The sequence below is a fragment of the Acromyrmex echinatior genome, chromosome 2 (genome assembly GCF_024713525.1).
Source record: "Acromyrmex echinatior isolate Ae372 chromosome 2, ASM2471352v2, whole genome shotgun sequence".
In the NCBI taxonomy this organism is placed as follows: Eukaryota; Metazoa; Arthropoda; class Insecta; order Hymenoptera; family Formicidae; genus Acromyrmex; species Acromyrmex echinatior.
The window spans coordinates 25,803,776-25,823,854 of NC_141853.1; the positions used below are offsets into that span (position 1 = coordinate 25,803,776).

At 40.8% G+C, this 20,079-nt stretch overlaps 2 protein-coding genes and 1 pseudogene across 2 annotated transcripts; 2 read left to right on the top strand and 1 right to left on the bottom strand.

The window, feature by feature from the left end:
- Nucleotides 1–7,721: 7,721 nt before the first annotated feature.
- LOC147910699 (uncharacterized) lies at nt 7,722–10,293 on the top strand. Its single transcript, XM_087416636.1, has 2 exons — nt 7,722–9,177; nt 9,251–10,293. Exons 1-2 carry the CDS (start codon nt 7,722–7,724, stop codon nt 10,291–10,293), a joined length of 2,499 nt encoding a protein of 832 aa, XP_087272762.1.
- Nucleotides 10,294–10,336: 43 nt separating this feature from the next.
- LOC147910700 (uncharacterized) lies at nt 10,337–12,866 on the top strand. Its single transcript, XM_087416637.1, has 4 exons — nt 10,337–10,823; nt 10,874–11,678; nt 11,785–11,961; nt 12,011–12,866. Exons 1-4 carry the CDS (start codon nt 10,337–10,339, stop codon nt 12,864–12,866), a joined length of 2,325 nt encoding a protein of 774 aa, XP_087272763.1.
- A 4,217-nt stretch (nt 12,867–17,083) lies between these two features.
- Nucleotides 17,084–18,654, bottom strand: LOC147910701 (uncharacterized; annotated as a pseudogene).
- Between the last annotated feature and the right edge of the window lie 1,425 nt (nt 18,655–20,079).

The window sequence follows — 20,079 nt, forward strand, 5'->3', positions numbered from 1 at the left end:
AGTATGGGAGGAAAAATGTGACGAGTGTCTCGATTTCTTGCGGGAGACGTGTCGAAGCGATAAACGTCGACGAACATCTGCCGGAGTTGTAAATGCGGCGACTAGCACGATTGGAAGGTTTGAGAAATGTTCTAAAAATGTGGGCACTGGCTATGTCGAATCGCAAAAAAGAGGGGGATTCTCGTGGTTGGAGATCGAAACAGCTTTTAACAATCGCGTATTGACTGGTGTGGTGTTGAATTCGAATTACATCGAACCTCGACAGTTTCTCGATGAGATATCGTTCTCGATCGGGTACGCGATAATCTTCAGAGACATATTTGTTTGAAAGTGAATACAATATTCAACGGTGAGTTCGTTGCGGATGCTAAGAGATCTGCTAAGAGTATTACTACGAAAAATCACGAGCTTTTCGACACATCCGATCTGCGAGAATGGTACGATAAACACGTGACAGATGATACTTTAGCGGCATTGGAGGAATTTCAGGAACGTGACAGTGGATGGACACTATCACGTATATTGAATCTGATTGTAAATGTTAACAAATATAATCCTATGCATGCGGGATGTTGGGTGGAGCTGCCGCGAGAAATTATGCTGAGGAAGGCGGTAATCAATGTGCGTTCGATAGACAATGCGTGTTTCGCTTGATCAGTGGTCGCCGCTCTGTATCCAGTGCAAAGTCATGTGAATAGGAAATCATCGTATGGATTATACTGCTGTGTTGAATCTTGAGGGTATCGAGTTCCCAGTTACCTTAAAACAAATTACGAAATTTGAACTTTTGAACGAGATATCTATCAACGTATGTATTTACCGAGCGAAAGAGGGGTGGAAAAAAAGATGATGGCAATGTAATCGTTCCTCTTCATCTAACCAAAGAGAAGAAAGAGAAACACGTAAATCTGTTGTACCTGCAAGAGTCGAGACGCGACGACGACGAAAACGTTATCGCTCATTTCACATGGATTAAAGATCTGTCACGATTGATAGGTTCGCAATTGAGCAAAAATACAGGAAAGAAGTATTTGTGCGATAGATGGGTATACTAATTGTTTTTGTATATATATATATATATATATATATATATATATATATATATATATATAGAGTTGTGTAACGCGTACGATATGTTACCTTACAGATGTCTGCATTACTTTTATACGAGCGAGAAGTTGTCGCTTCACATTGTTGACTGTACTACGACGAATGATTGTGCTGTTATTCTTCCGAATGAGAACGATAAGTGGTTATCGTTTCGCGATTATAATAAGAAGAAGCGGCTTCTCTTTGTGGTTTATACAGATTTGGAGTGTATACTGGAGAAGAAGAAGAGGATCAACGATGAAAACATTTCGAGATTCACCTATCAGCATCACAAGGTTTTCAGCGTAGGGTACTACATACGTTGTGTATACGATGAGACTGCGTCGATGACAAATCTTATTGCGGCGAGGATTGCGTATCGTGGTTTGTCAAGGAATTATACGATTTGACGCATCGTGCGAAAACGATATTCGACAATAATGTGACTATGGCGGAATTTACATCGAACGTCGAGTGGGAAAAATTTCGAAACGCAACTCATTGTCATATCTGCGAACGACCATTTGAGGAAGGAGATGTGCGCGTACGCGATCACTGTCATTTGACCGGACGTTACAGAAGTCCCGCACATTCACGTTGCAATTTACATTATCAGGATACATACGTTATTCCTGTATTCTTTCACAATTTGGCAGGTTACGACGCTCATTTTATCATAAATTTTGCGGGTAGAGTTGACGTGTTACCTATAACGAAAGAAAATTATATATCGTTTACGAAACATGTCGGGGATACAGTAAACTCTAAATGGGGAAAGGACGGTGTGAAAGTGCGCTTTGTGGATTCGTTTAAATTTCTCAATACTAGTCTCGAAAAATTGGTATCATATCTCGATAAGAGTAAATTGAAAATCACGCGATCGGAATTTTCCAATCTTGACGCTGAGGATTTCGATTTGCTTACGCGGAAAGGAGTTTCCGTACGAGTACATCGACAGCGTCGATAAGCTAGACGAGACTAGTTTACCATCGCGTGAATTGTTTTACAGTTCGTTGACCGACGAGACCGCTTCCGATGACGATTATCAACACGCGACAAACGTTTGGCAACGTTTCCGCATAGAGACTCTCGGCGATTACAGTGATTTGTATCTTAAGACAGATGTGCTTTTATTAGCAGATGTTTTTGAAAATTTTCGTGATACGTGTATCGATAGTTACTATTATTACACTTTACGGATATACGTGGGACGCTATGTTGAAATACTGGTATTCGATTCGAATTACTCACCGACATTGACATGGTGATGTTTGTGGAACGTGGTATACGCGGTGATTTAAGTCAATGTTCGCATAGATACGCGCAAGCTAATAACAAGTATAATACAATGCATCTTCGTACGATTCTTCGAAACCTTCGACGTATCTCATGTACTTCGATGTGAACAATCTGTACGGTTGGGCGATGTCCGAATTCTTATCGTACGGAGAATTTCAATGGGTCGACGACATCGAGCGCTTTGACGTAATGTCAGTGTCGTCAGACTCCGTTGTCGGTTATATTCTAGAGGTCGATCTTGCGTATCCGCAAAACGTACACGATGCTCATGCAGACCTTCTATTTTGCCCCAATCGCGAACGGCCTTCCGAAAAACGGAATGACAAACTATTGGCCACTCTTTACGATAAGGAGCGCTATATCGTGCACTATCGCAATTTACACACGTAAAAAAAATTCATCGAATATTACAATTCGCACAATCCCTATGGCTTCGCGGATATATTGAACTTAATACGAGATTTCGAATACTCGCGAATAACGATTTTGAGAAAAATCTTTACAAATTGATGAATAATGCGGTATTTGGAAAAACGATGGAGAAGCGATGATAGCGAAACCGAATTTTCACAGTAGAAGTGTTTTTTCTGAAAATCTGATCGCTGTTGAATTGCGCAAACTCGAGGTGAAATTAAATAAACCGATATACGTAGGTATGTGCATTCTCGAGATATCTAAGTTGCATCTGTATGAATTTCACTATGAATACATGATACCATTGTATCGCGATAGATGTAAGATTATGTACACGGACACGGACAACTTAATTTATCTTTTAGAATGTAAGAATGTGTACGAGAACATTAAGCGTGATATCGCGAGATTCGACACGAGTGATTATCCTGAGAGAAATGCGTATGATGTTCCACGCGCTAACAATAAAAGATGAAAATAATGGTGCGATTATGACGGAATTCAGAGGACTCAGAGCGAAGATGTACGCGTTGAGAGTGATCGGAAAGAGCGATACGAAGAGAATAAAGGGTATCAAGAAAAAGGTAGTCGCGAAAACGATCACTTTCGACGATTATGCGCGATGTTTGAACGATGCGACGGTACAGTCGAGACGTCAGTCATGCATACGATCGACGTTGCACGAAGTTTACACAGTGTCTGAATTGAAGCTCGCTCTTAGTCCGTACGATGACAAGCGGTACGTCGTACCCGAATCGGTCGCTACTCTACCTTGGGGACATTATAAAATACCTCTGTAGTTTTTTTTTTAGTTTTTTTGTTGTAATAAATAAAAAGAAAATTACAATACATTCGTTTTATCTATCCAAGAATTATGTGAATTGTCCATTCCTAACCATTTCACGTACACCTCGTTTCCTCGTTTGAGTAGTATTTTTTCCACGAGATAAACGTCCGGATTAGAGACTCCACCAGCTATCGGCTTTCCTTGATAATCTTTCAATAGATACGTTGCAGGATTAGTACATTGTATTTTAACGATGTAAAAAATCTCGGTGGACCAATTGGGTGTATAACCCTTTTCAAAAATTGTCTTGAATTTACTAATACGTACTGGATCGCCTACCTTGAATCTCGTTGGAGCGGCAATTTTTACATGACTATATACCGTCGACAAGAGTCGTTTCGCAACGACGGGAGTTACGTCTATCGGTCGTATCCCAATAATTCGATGTTTACGATGATTATAATCTGACAATAGACGCGGTAGCTCGTCGATCCATTTGTACGAGCCGTTTAACGTGAATGTTTTCCACATGTTATTCTTGAGTGTACGGTTGAATCGTTCCACTACCGACGCTTTCATCACCGAATACGCCGAATAATGATTTATGTTGTATCTTTTCACAATTTTTTTCTGCACGGTAGTGTTGTAAAATTCCTTTCCTTGATCTGTCTGCAGGTTTCGTGATATTTTGGATAACGCTGCGGCTACGTCGTTTCCGTTCTTGCTCTTGAGCGGTAGAGCCCATGCGTATTTACTCAAAACATCGATAACGGTTAAAATGTAATTGTAACCTTTGTTGAATCGCGCGTAGGGACGCATCTCGACTACGTCAGCTTGCCACAAATCATCGCGGTCGTGCACCACGACGCGACGACGTGGAAAATTTCTTCGCGCGTGGAGTTCTTTCACGAGTTTTTGTTTCTCGACACTCATCTATCTCTCTCTCTTTGTTGTGACAGGAAACGAGCCTCGCGCGTATCTTTTTTAAAGCAAGTACCCTCGATTCAGATGCCGAATCTCGTTCTCATTACGCACTTTCTTTGATATATCGACGCAGATCACCTACAATGCGATGCAGTATCTGCATATCTTGCCGAAGCGCGAGTATGATCGTATTTCTCTCCCTGTAGTTTTTAAACGACCTCTCTAGCGTCTCCGTGTGTCTTCACTAATCTGTATTTTATGTATATTACAGACTTTTAGTACTGGTGATATATATTAGAACACGGCCTACATTGCATGTGTATATAATACAACTAAATATGTATATAATGCAACTAAATTTCTAAGGTCCGATTCTACAAATATAAGATTAACTTCAATTATGTTTATTTTTTTTTCAATTCTAAAATTGGAAAATTTTCCAAAATAAATCTTACATTGTAGGACCGACCCTAATACATGTCCCTGTTAAGATGGTAATGTAGGAAACGGAATAAAAATATCGATAATTAATCGATCGAATTTCCTGCATGATCATATTAACTTCAGAGGGCGTAAGCAGCTTATACATTGGAAATGAAAACCTGTAATATCGACCTTGATCAACTTCGGCCTTCGCTCCAGCATCCCCTTAATTGATAGAAAATTTGTTGAGTATCCTAATCTACATTCTGTCAAAAAAGTACCGGGAATTGGTCAATAAAACACAAAATAGTTATTATTCATTCAAATTTATTGTATCGCCTTCAAAGTAGGCTCCTTTCGAAATAATACATTTATGCCAACGAATAATCCAATCATCAAAACATTTTTTAAACGCATTTTCCGGAATCGACTTCAGTTCTCCCCGCGAATTCTCTTTTATGTCTTCTATCGACTGAAAACGAGTGCCTCGAAGTGGTAATTTGAGTTTTGGAAAGAGAAAAAAGTCAGCCGGAGCCATATCTGGTGAATACGGTGGTTGTTCAATGATATTTGTTGAGTTTTTGGTCAGAAATTCGTTCACAATGATAGCCTTGTGAGATGGTGCGTTATCATGGTACAAAATCCATGAGTTTGTTTTCCACAAATCTGGCCTTTTTCGACGAATTTGCTCTCTCAAACGCCGCATAACGCCCAGATAATATTCTTTATTTACCGTCTGGCAAAAATTCCGAGTGCACAACACCACGACAATCAAAGAAAACAGTTAACATCACTTTGACTTTTGATCGACTTTGACGTGGTTTTTCACCACATCTCGACCGCTTTTCAATGCACTGTACTATTCATATGCACGTGTTTTTGATAAAGTCGATTCACCGTAAGCCTTCTGTAACATCTTCAGCGATTCGGCACACAAAATTCCATTTGCAATACAAAATTTGAGACAAATTCTTTGTTCGATCTTTTCATTCATTGTAAAAATCGCAAAACACACTTGAGATGAACTGATAAAATCGAGCACTATAATCACATTAAATGACAGATGGCACTCCAACTCCGCGTCAGTATAGAAGACAGTTATGCCAACTTAGCGACAAAAAGAATTTTGACAATTCCTTTAAGCGGGCTTTTTAAATGATCAATTCCCGGTACTTTTTTGACAGAATGTATTTTACTACATTAATGTATTCAATATTTCGTTGGTTTTTCGATATTTCTAAATTTTAAAACTGATTCTACAATGAGTCGGTAATCGGAAATCTGAATGTTTGATTAGTCTTAACCTAAATAGGTGACTACAATTTTTCGCATTTACAAGTTGTTAATTATATAGCAAGTTGTTTAGCTCGATTAATGAGAATGAATAAACTTGAATTTAGCCAGTTTTAAGAAAATCGGTAGTCTTAATCAAATTGGCTGTTGGTAAACTTCATCAATTCACCGATAAGACTTGAATAGGCCCCTTAGGTCGCAAATAGGTACTCTACATGTTGTATGGAGTCACAAATATTTATCACTGCGATGTTGCTATCACCAGAAATTTAACTGTTAGCGTGACAGTGACGTGTCTATTACGTTTCGAGAAGTCATAACATGTAACCAGTTAGCACGTCAAAAGGACGTATTTATCACGTAAGCAGGGTTTAGGTTATATTGACTGTGTTAATATCTACACTGTCAGTACTGAAAATTTATAATTATACGTAAATACAGATTTTCCAAAATTTATAGTTAATAATTATATATTTTCAATATTGGCAGTGCATATCAGAACACAGACATTGTTTATTTAAATTTTTATATACTATTCATATTAACATATTCATAAGTATTCGAGATCGGTAATTCGAAAGAAAAGCAAGAATTCTTTGACCGACATTAATTGTCATTGAACGCATGCATAAACTGAGCTCGTGATTTCATCTCGAGCATGATCTTAATCCTCGTTAAAATCATCGAATTCGTCGTTCTTTGTTCTTTTTAAAAACAATTCGTTACACGCAAACAAGCTGTCGTTACCGGCAACGGACAATCGAAAGTTCTAGAACGATTCAATTCGCGCACGCGAGCGCCGCGCTCCGACGAATACGTCACGCGCTGTTACCAATCCCACGCACGGATTTTCTGCCGCGCATGACTGTTACGTTGAACGTCGCTAGAAAAGAATTCAAAGCGTCAATCAATTCTGTACACCTAATGCCACGTAATAATTACGATTGTGGCAAATTTTTATTGGATTTTTCCCAAAAGGGAAAGCTCAGGCCGAAAGCAATAAATGCTTCGATCTCGCCGTCCTCCTTCTTACTTCCAAAAAGTTCTTAGAGTTCTTAAAGTCATAATCTCGCTCCGTAAAATCGCCGTGCTAACCGTTTAGTGAAATCGCTATAAACCGAATCTTTCGAGAAGTGCCGAGAGAAATCGCCGAGATTTTCCATCACCGCGATTCCAAACTCAATTTGGAAAAGGTGACCGCATTTAATATTCTGTTAATTTAAATTTAATTAATTATATTTTTTGACTTTGTAACTGAATATATTAAAGAAATTCTTTTGTTAAATTACAAAGAAACTGAGTTCTCTTTACTGTCGTGCATCATACCAGCCGTGCGCCGAACTCTCACTCGAATTTTTCCGCGCGGTGCGCTCTCGCACATTTTTTGGTCCTTCGAGCCGGATTCTCGCCGGCATCCGCAGTGTCGAGTGCATCGCGTCCAGTGCGCGCATTATCAAGAAAATCAGAGAAAGAAGAAGTCGCAAGTGAAATCATGAGTGACGAAATAGCCGCCATGCTGACCGCCCAGAGTGACCTCCACGGTCGCATGGCCAGGTCAGTGACCAATTTGAGAAAGATGGGGACAGCCAACATCACCCTCGACGCTGTCGAAGTCCGCTTGACGCTTCTGGACAAAATGTGGGCGGAATTCGAAAAGCAACACAAGCTTATTCGAGCGCTTTATAAGGAGGCCTTCGATCTGAGTGAGTACAATACGTCTCAATTTGCCGATTCCGCCGAAAACACGTACGTGCAGCAGCACAGTCTGCTGAACGAGTACCGGACGAAACTCATGACGAAGGAATCGAGTTCCGCTTCCAAAACAGAAGGTAATGTGTCCTCCGGAAAATCATCGCTGCCTCGCCTCAAGATTGGTTCTTTCTCGGGCGCATTCAAAGACTGGCCTACCTTCCGAGACCTCTTCCAATCCATTGTCGGCAGCAATTCATCACTCTCAGCAATCGAGAAATTTCATTACCTGAAAACTTGTCTAGAGGGTCCTGCTAAGGAACTGATTCAACCATTAGCAATGACCGAAGACAACTATCCACGCGCATGGGAGCTGCTGAGCGAGCAGTACGAAAATAAGAGAGAGTTATCTCGCTTCAATTTCTCCAAGTTTATCGCCGTGGCTAAGATGAAGAACGAAAGTGCGGAGGAGCTCAACCGCGTCTTCAACGCCTTGACTAGGGTAGTCAACGGCCAGGAGAGCATTGATAGGCCTATCGACTCTCATAGCTTCGATCTACTTACTCATCTTGCCATCGAGCTCTTCGATCCAAGAACTCGCCTGAAGTGGGAGTCACTCTCAAGCGCCTCGAGCGACATGCCCACTCTTAAAGAGCTAATGAACTTCATAAACCAAAGAGCACGTACTCTCACAGCCGCCAAACCAAAATTGCTCAAGGTCTCCGACAACCCGTCGCGATCTGCCAAGTCGCATCACGTCAAGAAATACACCGAATCTTCACAATTCGTCCTATGCAAGGGTAAACACAACGTGATGGTGTGTGAAGAATTCAAGAAAAAATCCGCGGTCGACCGCAAGGCCGTCGCCGAAACTCACAAGCTGTGCTTCAACTGTCTCGGTTCTCATGCTTTCGCGAAGTGCCATTCGACGAGGACGTGTGCTACGTGCAAGTCTCGTCACCACTCAATGTTACACGACGCGTACGCTTCATCGAAACCTCAAGAGGTCAGCTCACTGTCGGCAGTGCGCCGCGACAACGACCACAAGGCTATTTTGCTCACAACTGCGCGAGTTTCCGTCGCTGATCGTCACGGCAATCAGCATACCACACGCGTGCTCATCGACCAAGGTTCGGAAATTTCTTTAATTTCCGAGGCTCTGGTCCAGCGCCTACGCTTGCCACGCTCTCGATCCGCAATCGAAATCATCGGCATCAGCGGCAAATGCTCCAGGCCCAGCAGGAAAGGTGACACTCAAGGTGACCTCGTTAACAACAGGGACCGACTTCACCGTCGGAGCCTTTATTCTGCCACGTCTTTCGCTTTACCAAGGCCCTCAAGCAAGAACCCGAATGGAGTGGCCACATCTAAAGGGGCTCCAATTGGCTGATCCACACTACGCAGCCAACGATCCTATTGAGCTACTTTTTGGAGCGGAAGTATGCTCAATCATTCTCCAGGATGTCCGCAAAGGAGGCCCCCAAGCGCCTATCGCTCAAAAGACACTGCTCGGCTGGATCTTATCGGGAGGTTGCGACCAAGTAACCAACTCAGCACAACGCCTCTCACTTCAGTGCACCGCTGATTATGAGCTGGCCGACCTTGTACACCGCTTCTGGGAGCAGGAACGAGAGGTGCCTGCTCCCGTCGCACTCACGCCAAAAGAGCAGCTATGCGAGGACATCTTCGCGCTGCAGCACCAACGCACTGCCGAAGGACGATACATCGTGCGACTACCTTTCGCATCTCCGCCGACGACGCTGATTGATACGAGAAGATCTGCTGAACGGCTCTTAGTCGCCATGGAGCGACGATGTGAAAGAGACGCACGATTCGGCGATCTCTACCGAGCCTTCCTGAAGGACTACGAGGACCAAGGTCACATGGAATTGGCGCCAGAACCTCCAAATTCCAGCGAAGATCGGTGCTACCTTCCGCATCACGGCGTCCTTCGTGAATCCAGCATCACGACCAAACTGAGGGTCGTCTTTAACGGATCGCAGCGTACAAGGTCAGGTGAGTCACTTAACAATCATCTGCTGGTGGGGGCTAACCTGCTGCCACCCCTCGCGAACGTACTTCTGCGGTGGCAGTGGCACCGATACGCGCTGGTGGCCGACATCGAGAAGATGTATCGGCAGATTCTTGTGCACCTCGACGATCAGAGGTATCAGTGCATACTTTGGCGCCACAGCATCGACGAACCGATACGCGAATTCACCCTGAAAACGGTCACTTACGGTCTCGCTTGCGCGCCATTTCTCGCCATTCGCACGCTGCGTCAACTCGCCGATGACGACAGACCGCGTTTTCCTCGAGGCGCGAGTGCTTTACAACACAACTGCTACGTCGACGATGTCGTAACCGCACGATAAAGACGACGCTATCGCGCTCCAAGTCGAGCTCCGCAACCTCTGCATGGCGGGCGGGTTCTCTCTCCGAAAGTGGGCCGCCAACTGTCAGGAGCTTCTTCGCAACATTCCGCCTGAGTTCTGCCTCACCAAAGACTCGCGGTCGTGGGAACAAGAGAACCACTCAACACTGGGATTGCGCTGGTATCCAACCAGGGACGAATTCGCCTTCTCTGTTCCTCCTCGCACCGTCGTCGCGTTCACCAAGAGAAGTCTGCTGTCAGAGACCGCTCGACTCTTCGACCCGCTCGGATGGCTGGCCCCAGTAACCATTCGAGCTAAAATTCTGATTCAGTCGGCCTGGCTGCAACAGCTAGAGTGGGACACACCATTGCCGTCAACCATCTCTGAAAAGTGGAAGCGACTCTGGGAAGAACTTGACCACTGCTTGAGAAGCTCAGAGTCGGCCGCTGGCTCGGCACCGGCGACACGAGCTCTCAACTCGAATTGCACGGCTTCGCAGACGCGTCCGAAAGAGGTTACGCCGCCGTGGTGTACCTCCGCATCACCACAAACAAGCAAACAAAGATTCTATTATTGACAGCCAAAAGCAAGGTCGCGCCGATCAAACTGGTCTCGCTCCCGCGACTCGAACTCTGCGCCGCCGCCTTGCTTTCAAGTGTACTCGTGCACGCGCGCTCCGTGCTAAACCTAGCAACAACGCCAGTGATCTTGTGGTCAGACTCCAAGGTCACACTACACTGGATTCGAGGTCACGCCTCCCGCTGGAAAACATATGTGGCCAACAGAGTGTCACAAATCCAGCAGCAACTTCCAGAGGCTCAATGGCGTCACGTCCCGGGCAAGGACAATCCCGCCGACTGTGCCTCCCGGGGACTAACACCACGCGAGCTCCTCAGTCATCCCTTGTGGTGGAGGGGTCCCGCATGGTTGTGCGGAAATCCGACGCAATGGCCAAGCATCAATCTGGAGCCCATCCAGGACGTACCGGAGCAACGGGCCACAACACTCGCAGCAGTCGTCAGGAGCAACCACGAGCCGGAAGAACTGCTCAGATTCTCGTCGCTTCACCAGTTGCTCAGAGTGACTTCCTGGTGCTTGCGTCACCGCAGTCTCTCAGTCGGATCCGTGGAGAATGAGCTCCAAGGGTCAGCGCTTCTCCCAGCCGAACTCGACGCAGCTCTCCTTCAATGGATTCGCTTAGTGCAGTCACGTCATTATCCGGAGGAGATGATTGCGCTCAAAAACAAACGCGATCTTGCCAGATCCAGCCATCTGCAAACCCTCAGCCCGTACATGGACGAAAACGGAGTTCTGCGAGTTGGAGGGCGCCTCAAGCACGCAGCGCTGTCGTTCGACGAGCGACATCCGATCATCGTGCCTCCAAGGTCATGGCTCACTCGCCTGCTAGTGGAAGCCTACCATCGTCGTACTCTCCACGGAAGAGTTCAGATGACCCTGGGATTGCTTCGCCTCCGCTTCTGGATTCCACAGGTCGAGCAGTGGTCAAGCGATGGCTGCACCAGTGCGTAACCTGCACTCGGTGGAGGGCTGTCACTCCGCAACCAAAAATGGGGAACCTTCCTCCAGGGAGAGTGACGCCGGCACGACCATTTCTTCACGTGGGCATCGACTACGCCGGGCCTATCTTCATCAGGACGAGCAAAGGGCGTGGGCACAGCGCTCACAAAGCGTTCATCGCCGTATTTATTTGTTTTAGCTCCAAGGCCGTTCATCTCGAGGCTGTTTCAGCTTACACCACCGACGCCTTCCTGGCTGCTCTCCGTCGATTCACATCTCGCCGAGGACTGTGCTCGGACATATACTCTGATTGCGGCACCAATTTTTTGGGCGCCGACCGGCAACTTCGAGAGATGCTTCGAGCCTCCTCGGCAGAAGGACGAAAGATCGCACACGTAGCTACATCGGAGGGGATCCATTGGCATTTCAATCCTCCTTCGGCACCTCATTTTGGTGGACTCTGGGAGGCGGCCGTGAAATCGGCTAAGTATCACCTGCGCCGAACCATCGGCGAAACCAGGCTCACCTTCGAGGAAATGAGCACCCTGCTCGCACAAGTGGAGGCATGCCTGAATTCCCGGCCTATGTATGCCCTCTCAGACGACTCCGACGACCTCACGGCTCTGACACCAGGTCACCTGCTCATCGGGGCACCACTGCTGGCCATTCCTGAGCCGTCCTTGTCGGACGAACAGGAGAATTTGCTTTCCAGGTGGCAACTTATTCAGCGAATGCGAGACCACTTCTGGCAGAGATGGTCACGCAAGTACTTACACACTCTGGCTACCAGACCGAAATGGACCAAGAACGCTTTGCCACCACGCCCTGGATCGCTATGCATCATTCGCTCCGAGCTCTCGCCGCCAAATAAGTGGCCTCTGGCGCGAATCACGCAGCTACATCCTGGAGACGACGGCGTAGTGCGGGTGGTCACAGTCAAAACCGCCTCATCCGAATTAACTCGTCCTTTGGTCAAATTAGTTTTATTGCCAGAAGAGGCTAACGCGTTTATCTCGCACGCTAATGCGTCAAATGTAAAGAAGAGCTTGAATTGAGCGCGCGTATTTTCGTGAATCATTCTTTCAATGTTATTTGTCACATAACTCTCGTTTACGGTTCAAGTTCTTCCACGAATTCATTGTATTGCATCGCTTGTTTTGTTTTCGCGTTTACTGTTTTTTTTGTAATCTCTATACGTAACCTTATACACATATCGTCACGGAGATGACGAGGCGGGCGGGATGTTCGAGATCGGTAATTCGAAAGAAAAGCAAGAATTCTTTCAGTCGACCGACATTAATTGTCATTGAACGCATGCATAAACTGAGCTCGTGATTTCATCTCGAGCATGATCTTAATCCTCGTTAAAATCATCGAATTCGTCGTTCTTTGTTCTTTTTAAAAACAATTCGTTACACGCAAACAAGCTGTCGTTACCGGCAACGGACAATCGAAAGTTCTAGAACGATTCAATTCGCGCACGCGAGCGCCGCGCTCCGACGAATACGTCACGCGCTGTCACCAATCCCACGCACGGATTTTCTGCCGCGCATGACTGTTACGTTGAACGTCGTTAGAAAAGAATTCAAAGCGCCAATCAATTCTGTACACCTAATGCCACGTAATAATTACGATTGTGGCAAATTTTTATTGGATTTTTCCCAAAAGGGAAAGCTCAGGCCGAAAGCAATAAATGCTTCGATCTCGCCGTCCTCCTTCTTACTTCCAAAAAGTTCTTAGAGTTCTTAGAGTCATAATCTCACTCCGTAAAATCGCCGTGCTAACCGTTTAGTGAAATCGCTATAAACCGAATCTTTCGAGAAGTGTCGAGAGAAATCGCCGAGATTTTCCATCACCGCGATTCCAAACTCAATTTGGAAAAGGTGACCGCATTTAATATTCTGTTAATTTAAATTTAATTAATTATATTTTTTGACTTTGTAACTGAATATATTAAAGAAATTCTTTTGTTAAATTACAAAGAAACTGAGTTCTCTTTACTGTCGTGCATCATACCAGCCGTGCGCCGAACTCTCACTCGAATTTTTCCGCGCGGTGCGCTCTCGCACAATAAGGGTGTCTCATTTTAATGTCTTACCCTAAATAACTTTTTTATTTTTGATTTTAGAAAAAAAATGTTTCAGACAAAAGTTGTATGGCTTTGAGGGGGGACATAAGATAGCGTCATTAGTTTGACGTTAAATAGTTGCTTGAAAGTCACGTGAAGATTACGCAGAAATGTAATTTCCAAATCGTGATCCTGAACAACATTTAAGATGTTTTAGCTGTTGGTCGGACACCTTGGATAATGCTAATGCCGACGGGGCTGTAATTTACAAGCCTTATAACTCGAAAAGTACTTAATGAAAATGAACTTAATTATAGCGTTTTAGAAAGCTCTCGAGATGATCTATAAAAATGTGTAATAAAAAGTATGGGGTTCCATTTAAGATATTAAAGGTTAATCTTCACGTTATCTTCAAGCAAGTATTCAAGGTCTAACTAATAATGATCATGATGAATACATCATCTTGTGTCCTCCTCAAAGCTATATAACTTTTGTTTGAAATATTTTTTTCTAAGATCAAAAATAAAAAAGTTATTTAGGGATAGGTAGGACAGTAAAATGGGACATTATACATATAATATTAGGTGTTGGAATTAATTCGTAGCGTTTTTAATGAAAGAATGTTATTTATTTCACATGAGCATTAAAAAATACATTAATGAAAGTACTTCCCATCACTTGTAAAACGCTACGAATTAATTCCAACACCTAATACATTAACACATTTATTAATGATATATAACACATATTAATACATGTCGGTAATAGTGTCTACCTCGCAGAACTGTAATTCCGTTTAAACGTCGTAAACCTTGATGCATCATTGTACGGTACCCAAGCAGGCGCTTGTTCGACGTACTCCTCCCTCCTGTCACTGACAGGAGAAGTTAAAATAGAAATAAAAAGGAGACATGATTGTATTTAATAGTAGGGTTATAAGGTCAATTCTAATTCTGGAGCTCCGAGGGGGGATGAGGGGCGAAGGGGTCCACGGGAGGGGAAGGGGTGACATCATGGGGGAGGGGGATAACGTCACAAAAGTGTGCGAGGGATGAAGTTGCGGGGCAGAGCAGGAAGATGTCATGGATGCGGGAAAATTACGTAGCGGGGGATGCGATGCGCGTTGCGGGGTCCGCGTCGCGGTGATGACGTCACGCGGGGTCAATGGGCCGCCGGGGCGCGATCTGTCATCGCGTACGGTGCGCGTTACACGACACGATGCGCGTTAAACGATTAATTGTAGACACAGAGATATTTTTATTTTAGACATTTTTTTTCATGTAATGTATTATATACAATATTATCTACAGTGTACACTATCAATCCGCATTCTATATATATAAACTTTTATCGTAAATCTTACGCTAAATATCTATAGCATCACATTTGTTATTTGAAATAACATACAGTTTTGACATAAATGAGTCATAAAATATTTAAACTTTTCGCTTACACTATTCATGTATTGCCCTGCTTAAAATTTCCGATTGAAAACTATTTAAACTTATTAAAACCGATAGAATTTGAATAAGAATGAATGGGATCTATTGGAATCGAAATTACTGCCAATTGAGAATGAATCGGAATCAATAAGATTTTAATAGAATTTAATACTATTTTCAATAAAAATGTATTGGCATATTACCGATTCAAGAAATGAGAAACCAATCGGATTTTATTGAACAATGAGAAATAACTCCGATCGTCAAATCGGATTGAGTGGGACATTCATTTTAACGAACCGAATCAGATCCAATCGGGTATCGTACCATTGAATGACAATAGGTTTTTATCCGAAAACTCACCGATTCTTAGATCAATAAGAAACAATCGGCAAATGCCTCCGATTGTCGAATCGGATTGAGTGAAACATTCATTTTAACGTACCGAATTAGATCCAATCGGATATCGTACCATTGAATGACAATAGGTTTTTATATTATGACAATAGGTTATTATTAAAACTCACTGATTCTTGATTTAATAGGAATCAACTGGTAAATTTACATAGTTTGCATATGGCGAATCAGAATGAGAAAATGATATTTTCTAAATGAATAAGATTCAATAATAGATTTTCGCGCGATTATCAATATGTTTTAATCAGATAAATTGTTGAAGCCGAATTCAATGGGAATTTACCTGCGAATTCTTTTAACCGATCATCAGTCATTGACTCAAAATCCTGAAGTCTCGACATGAAACAAATAATATTTGATATGCGGTTATGTTTATTATTAAACATTAAACGTTAAATTATTAAACATTTTTACTGAATAAATATTTTTTTTATTAATTTAATAAATATTAATTTAAATTTATATCAGATGTGGGATTTAATAAGGTGGGTATAAATAATTAATTATATCGAAGTAGAATTGAAGTTTATTACTGCTTATTATATAGTTGATGATTAATTAGTAGTAGTAGTATAAAGTTTATTTCAGCTATTGCCAAGAGGAACTTGGTTACAACGAATCTAAATTATTCACCTTCCATGCCAGCATTCTTATACTTTTTTATAACTAGTTAACGCAAACAACTCAGACCTTCGGTCATCCTACAATAATATGCAAAATAATACTAAATATTTTCTTTTATCTGACATTCATTATTCTCTATTAAGTGCGGACATTTATAAATAAAATAAAATTCTTCAATATCAAGAACAGCAAATAGTTAATTAAAAATGTAACGCTAATGAGATAATTAAATATATTATATTTTATTGTGCTTCGATTACGTTAGGTGGAATGCATACATATGATATATTATCATTTCCATTTGTAATATTTATGTTTGTTAACTTTTTTTTAATTTCTTTGATTGATACAGTTGTTGTGGACGTATTGATTCTATCTTTAAAATATGATTAATGGTGACGGTATTCGATGTGAACGGATGGGTTTCGAATTTTTTTACAATCATATAACAAGCGCTATTAATTATCACAAATGAGATATCTGAACGACTGTGAAGTCCTCAAGCTGTTTTACAGTATTATCGGTGTGTTTTGATCGCGTGTATGATGTTGAATAGAAAACGGTATCTCTATAGATAATTCGGCAATATTTTTTAGTTTTGTCTGCACTATTTATAATTATTGCTCCTTTATCCCATCTTATTACATTTGATATATTTATTCGTCTGTATAGAAATAAATTTGTACAATATAGCCAACTATTCTTAATGTCTTGAATACCCATAACATAATTTTTTAGTTTATTTAATTGTAATGTACAATTGCTATTTGCTCAAGAACGCCACTAGGACCAGTAACACGACCTTTTAAATAATTCATATCGCTTTCAAATGGAAAGGCTGATGTTGCCCATAACGGACCATTTTTTCTGACACTCTCCACGTAATGTAATAATGTGCACGTTAAAAGTCATAAACTCTTCACCATATATACATCATATATACATTGACCGACAAATTGTAATAGATCAATCTCTCATTGCATTAGGACATCTTCTGTGATGTTAGTAGACAATAAAGCATGTATGCTTTTTAGAAGAAGCATATAATGAATTCAGTACTACATTAGGCAGGATACCATTTAAACATGGAACACTATAATACAATAGCCATGATCGCCACTCTGTCGCTTTCCACTTCGCCCTGTCTTGTAATAGTCTCAGAAGGCGATAAATTTCCGATGATGGTTTAATAGATATTAATCGAGCATCAATTACAGATTTATCAGATGACTTCAAATATGTATTACTCCACTTATCTCACAATTGTTTAACGATACCTAGCAATGTATATATTCCACTGCATATATTCCACTGGAAATCCTCATATGCAATCAAAGTGAGATAAACACGTCATTTCCGATTGCCCTTTCATTGATTTATCTAAAACTTCACTGTCGCCAATATCTTTTAGATATTGCCTGTGAAAACGTTCAATTGGATCCTCCTCAATCATTATGTATCTGATACATCTTATATATTTATCAACAGAATAGCACCAACTATACCTGTAGTACCCATTAAATTGAATTCGATTTTGCAAAATAGGACAATAGAGTCAATTGGTATACATAGTAATATGAAATAATATATAATTGTTTCGCCTAAACTATTCTTTATCTGTATCCTTGATTCATTAACTATTCAAGTTGTTGGAGAAAAATGGATAAGAAAATATTCATGATTTTTTATTTTAGCTCTTCAATAGTGATCCATAATGATGCCAAAATTAACATTCTAAATCTCATTTTTGGGAGCAATTCATTAATTATGCATTGAAGAGGCCATATACTTTTTTGCTCTCAAAGAGTACCATCGGTATTCATATTTAATGTTAAAATTTTATGTTCAGAATATTTTTTTTGTACATATTCGTTATTCAAATACATCAATCCATCTTGTATATCAGATATTGTTAATCAAACCACTATTTTCTAACTTTCGCATGGAATGTCATGCATTTTCGCGTAATAAATGTTCAATATTCTTATTTTCTAATAAAGATCGGAGTTGATATTCCATATCAATCCTTAAAAAATAATTTGATGAAATTGATAACGTATAATCTTTTACACATTTTGTGCATCTTATGGATTTTTTCTGTTCAACATCACTCTTTAACATGGGATCACTACAGAGTAAAATACAGCATTCGAGACAATAAAATACATAGGTTACGCATTTTTATGGAGAATTGAATAATTTAACAATTGAATATTTCGTCATTTGAAAATTTGTGAACTTTGACCCAGCCAAGGTTCGTGCAAATTCGATAATTGCATGCTTTGCTTCTTATGAAAAATTAAATCATAGTAGCTTGAATCATATTAAGAATCTCTCATGCACTCGTGTTAGATTCTTCAAACATTATCGTGTTCTTCAAATACGTGTTATCCGTGAAATCGTGTGCATCATCGTAAAAGCCACCCTCAGTGTTTTCTGACTCACAATCAGACATATTTTCGTTCTCGCTATCATGTATGTTATTATTTGTTTCGATATTAGTCGAAAATTCTCGCTACTGCCATCGCTGATATTACAATTTCTTCGTTGTCAAATGTTGGTACGTTTGGTAATGATTTATTCTTCGATGATGCTGTTTCAATATTGCAGTCAGAAGTTCTACTGACATCTGACGAATATCCGGGGCATACATTATCTGTTATATCTGTCTCAAAATCATGTCTGATTAATTATAAGCGCGATTCGCGACCTATAAAAAGCAATATAAATATTATATAATAAGTTGTGGGTTCTTGAAAGTGAAGACAATGAAGTGTCTTACAATAGACATACAATATAAATACAAATTCTATCTATCCTAATCCCATTAATGTACAGTTTCAAAGTATTTCTTTCAAGTATTTTTCGTGACAAAAACATGTATTAATAATAGAATGTTGAAAAATAACTCAGTTATTTATATTTATAGAATATTATATTAAAATATACATAACTATAATTATTTTTTAAATACAAAATACTTACCAGATTGTATTTTCATTTGTCACCTTCTTTGCGTAGAAGAATGAACATTAGTATTGTGTAAATTGTTTTGCATTAAATAATATTTTTGTTTTTTCTACACTGTTTCGGTATTATCTTCCATGTCTACTCTATAATTAGATGAATTTATTTTATTACTTAATAAGAATCTTATAACAATAAATTAATTTTGTTATTTAAGGGGATCTTACAACAAATTATCAATATTTTGTCACTTACATATATTTATGAATTGGCTTTATAGAATTACAGAATATAATATTTTACACAATTATGTAAAGTTTTCTACAGTTCTATAAAAGCTTATTCAAAAATACAGTCGAACTTCCAAAAAAATAATCTGTCAGGACCGGCCGACCTCCGTAAAAGTAAAACTTCCTCTCTATCCCCACTTTTTTTAATGGCGCTTGTGCAAAGTTCTTCTTTCCACGAGACAACACAATACAGTATAATAACAAACTTTTATGACATAACCATAACCAAAACAAACGATTCAATAGATTTATATCACCAAGTGTGTTAAACATTTATTATGTTTACATCATTACATTCATGCAATCGGATTTTATTGGTTAGAATTGCATGCGTGTAATGTTTGTAGCGTCAAGTGGACCGCAGCCTAAGGCACTATAAATGTAGATATTCGCATTCCACCATTTTCAATTCTTTCTCGGTTTTCCCATTCGTTGCTCTGTCCTTACTGCGGCAGAGTGG

Coding starts and splice junctions, on each gene's coding strand:
- LOC147910699 (XM_087416636.1), top strand. CDS start 7,722: ATGAGTGACGAAATAGCCGCCATGCTGACCGCCCAGAGTGACCTCCAC. Junction 9,178..9,250: donor CAGGAAAGGTGACACTCAAG/GTGACCTCGTTA, acceptor CGCTTTACCAAG/GCCCTCAAGCAAGAACCCGA.
- LOC147910700 (XM_087416637.1), top strand. CDS start 10,337: ATGGCGGGCGGGTTCTCTCTCCGAAAGTGGGCCGCCAACTGTCAGGAG. Junction 10,824..10,873: donor AGAGGTTACGCCGCCGTGGT/GTACCTCCGCAT, acceptor TATTATTGACAG/CCAAAAGCAAGGTCGCGCCG. Junction 11,679..11,784: donor CCGATCATCGTGCCTCCAAG/GTCATGGCTCAC, acceptor TGGATTCCACAG/GTCGAGCAGTGGTCAAGCGA.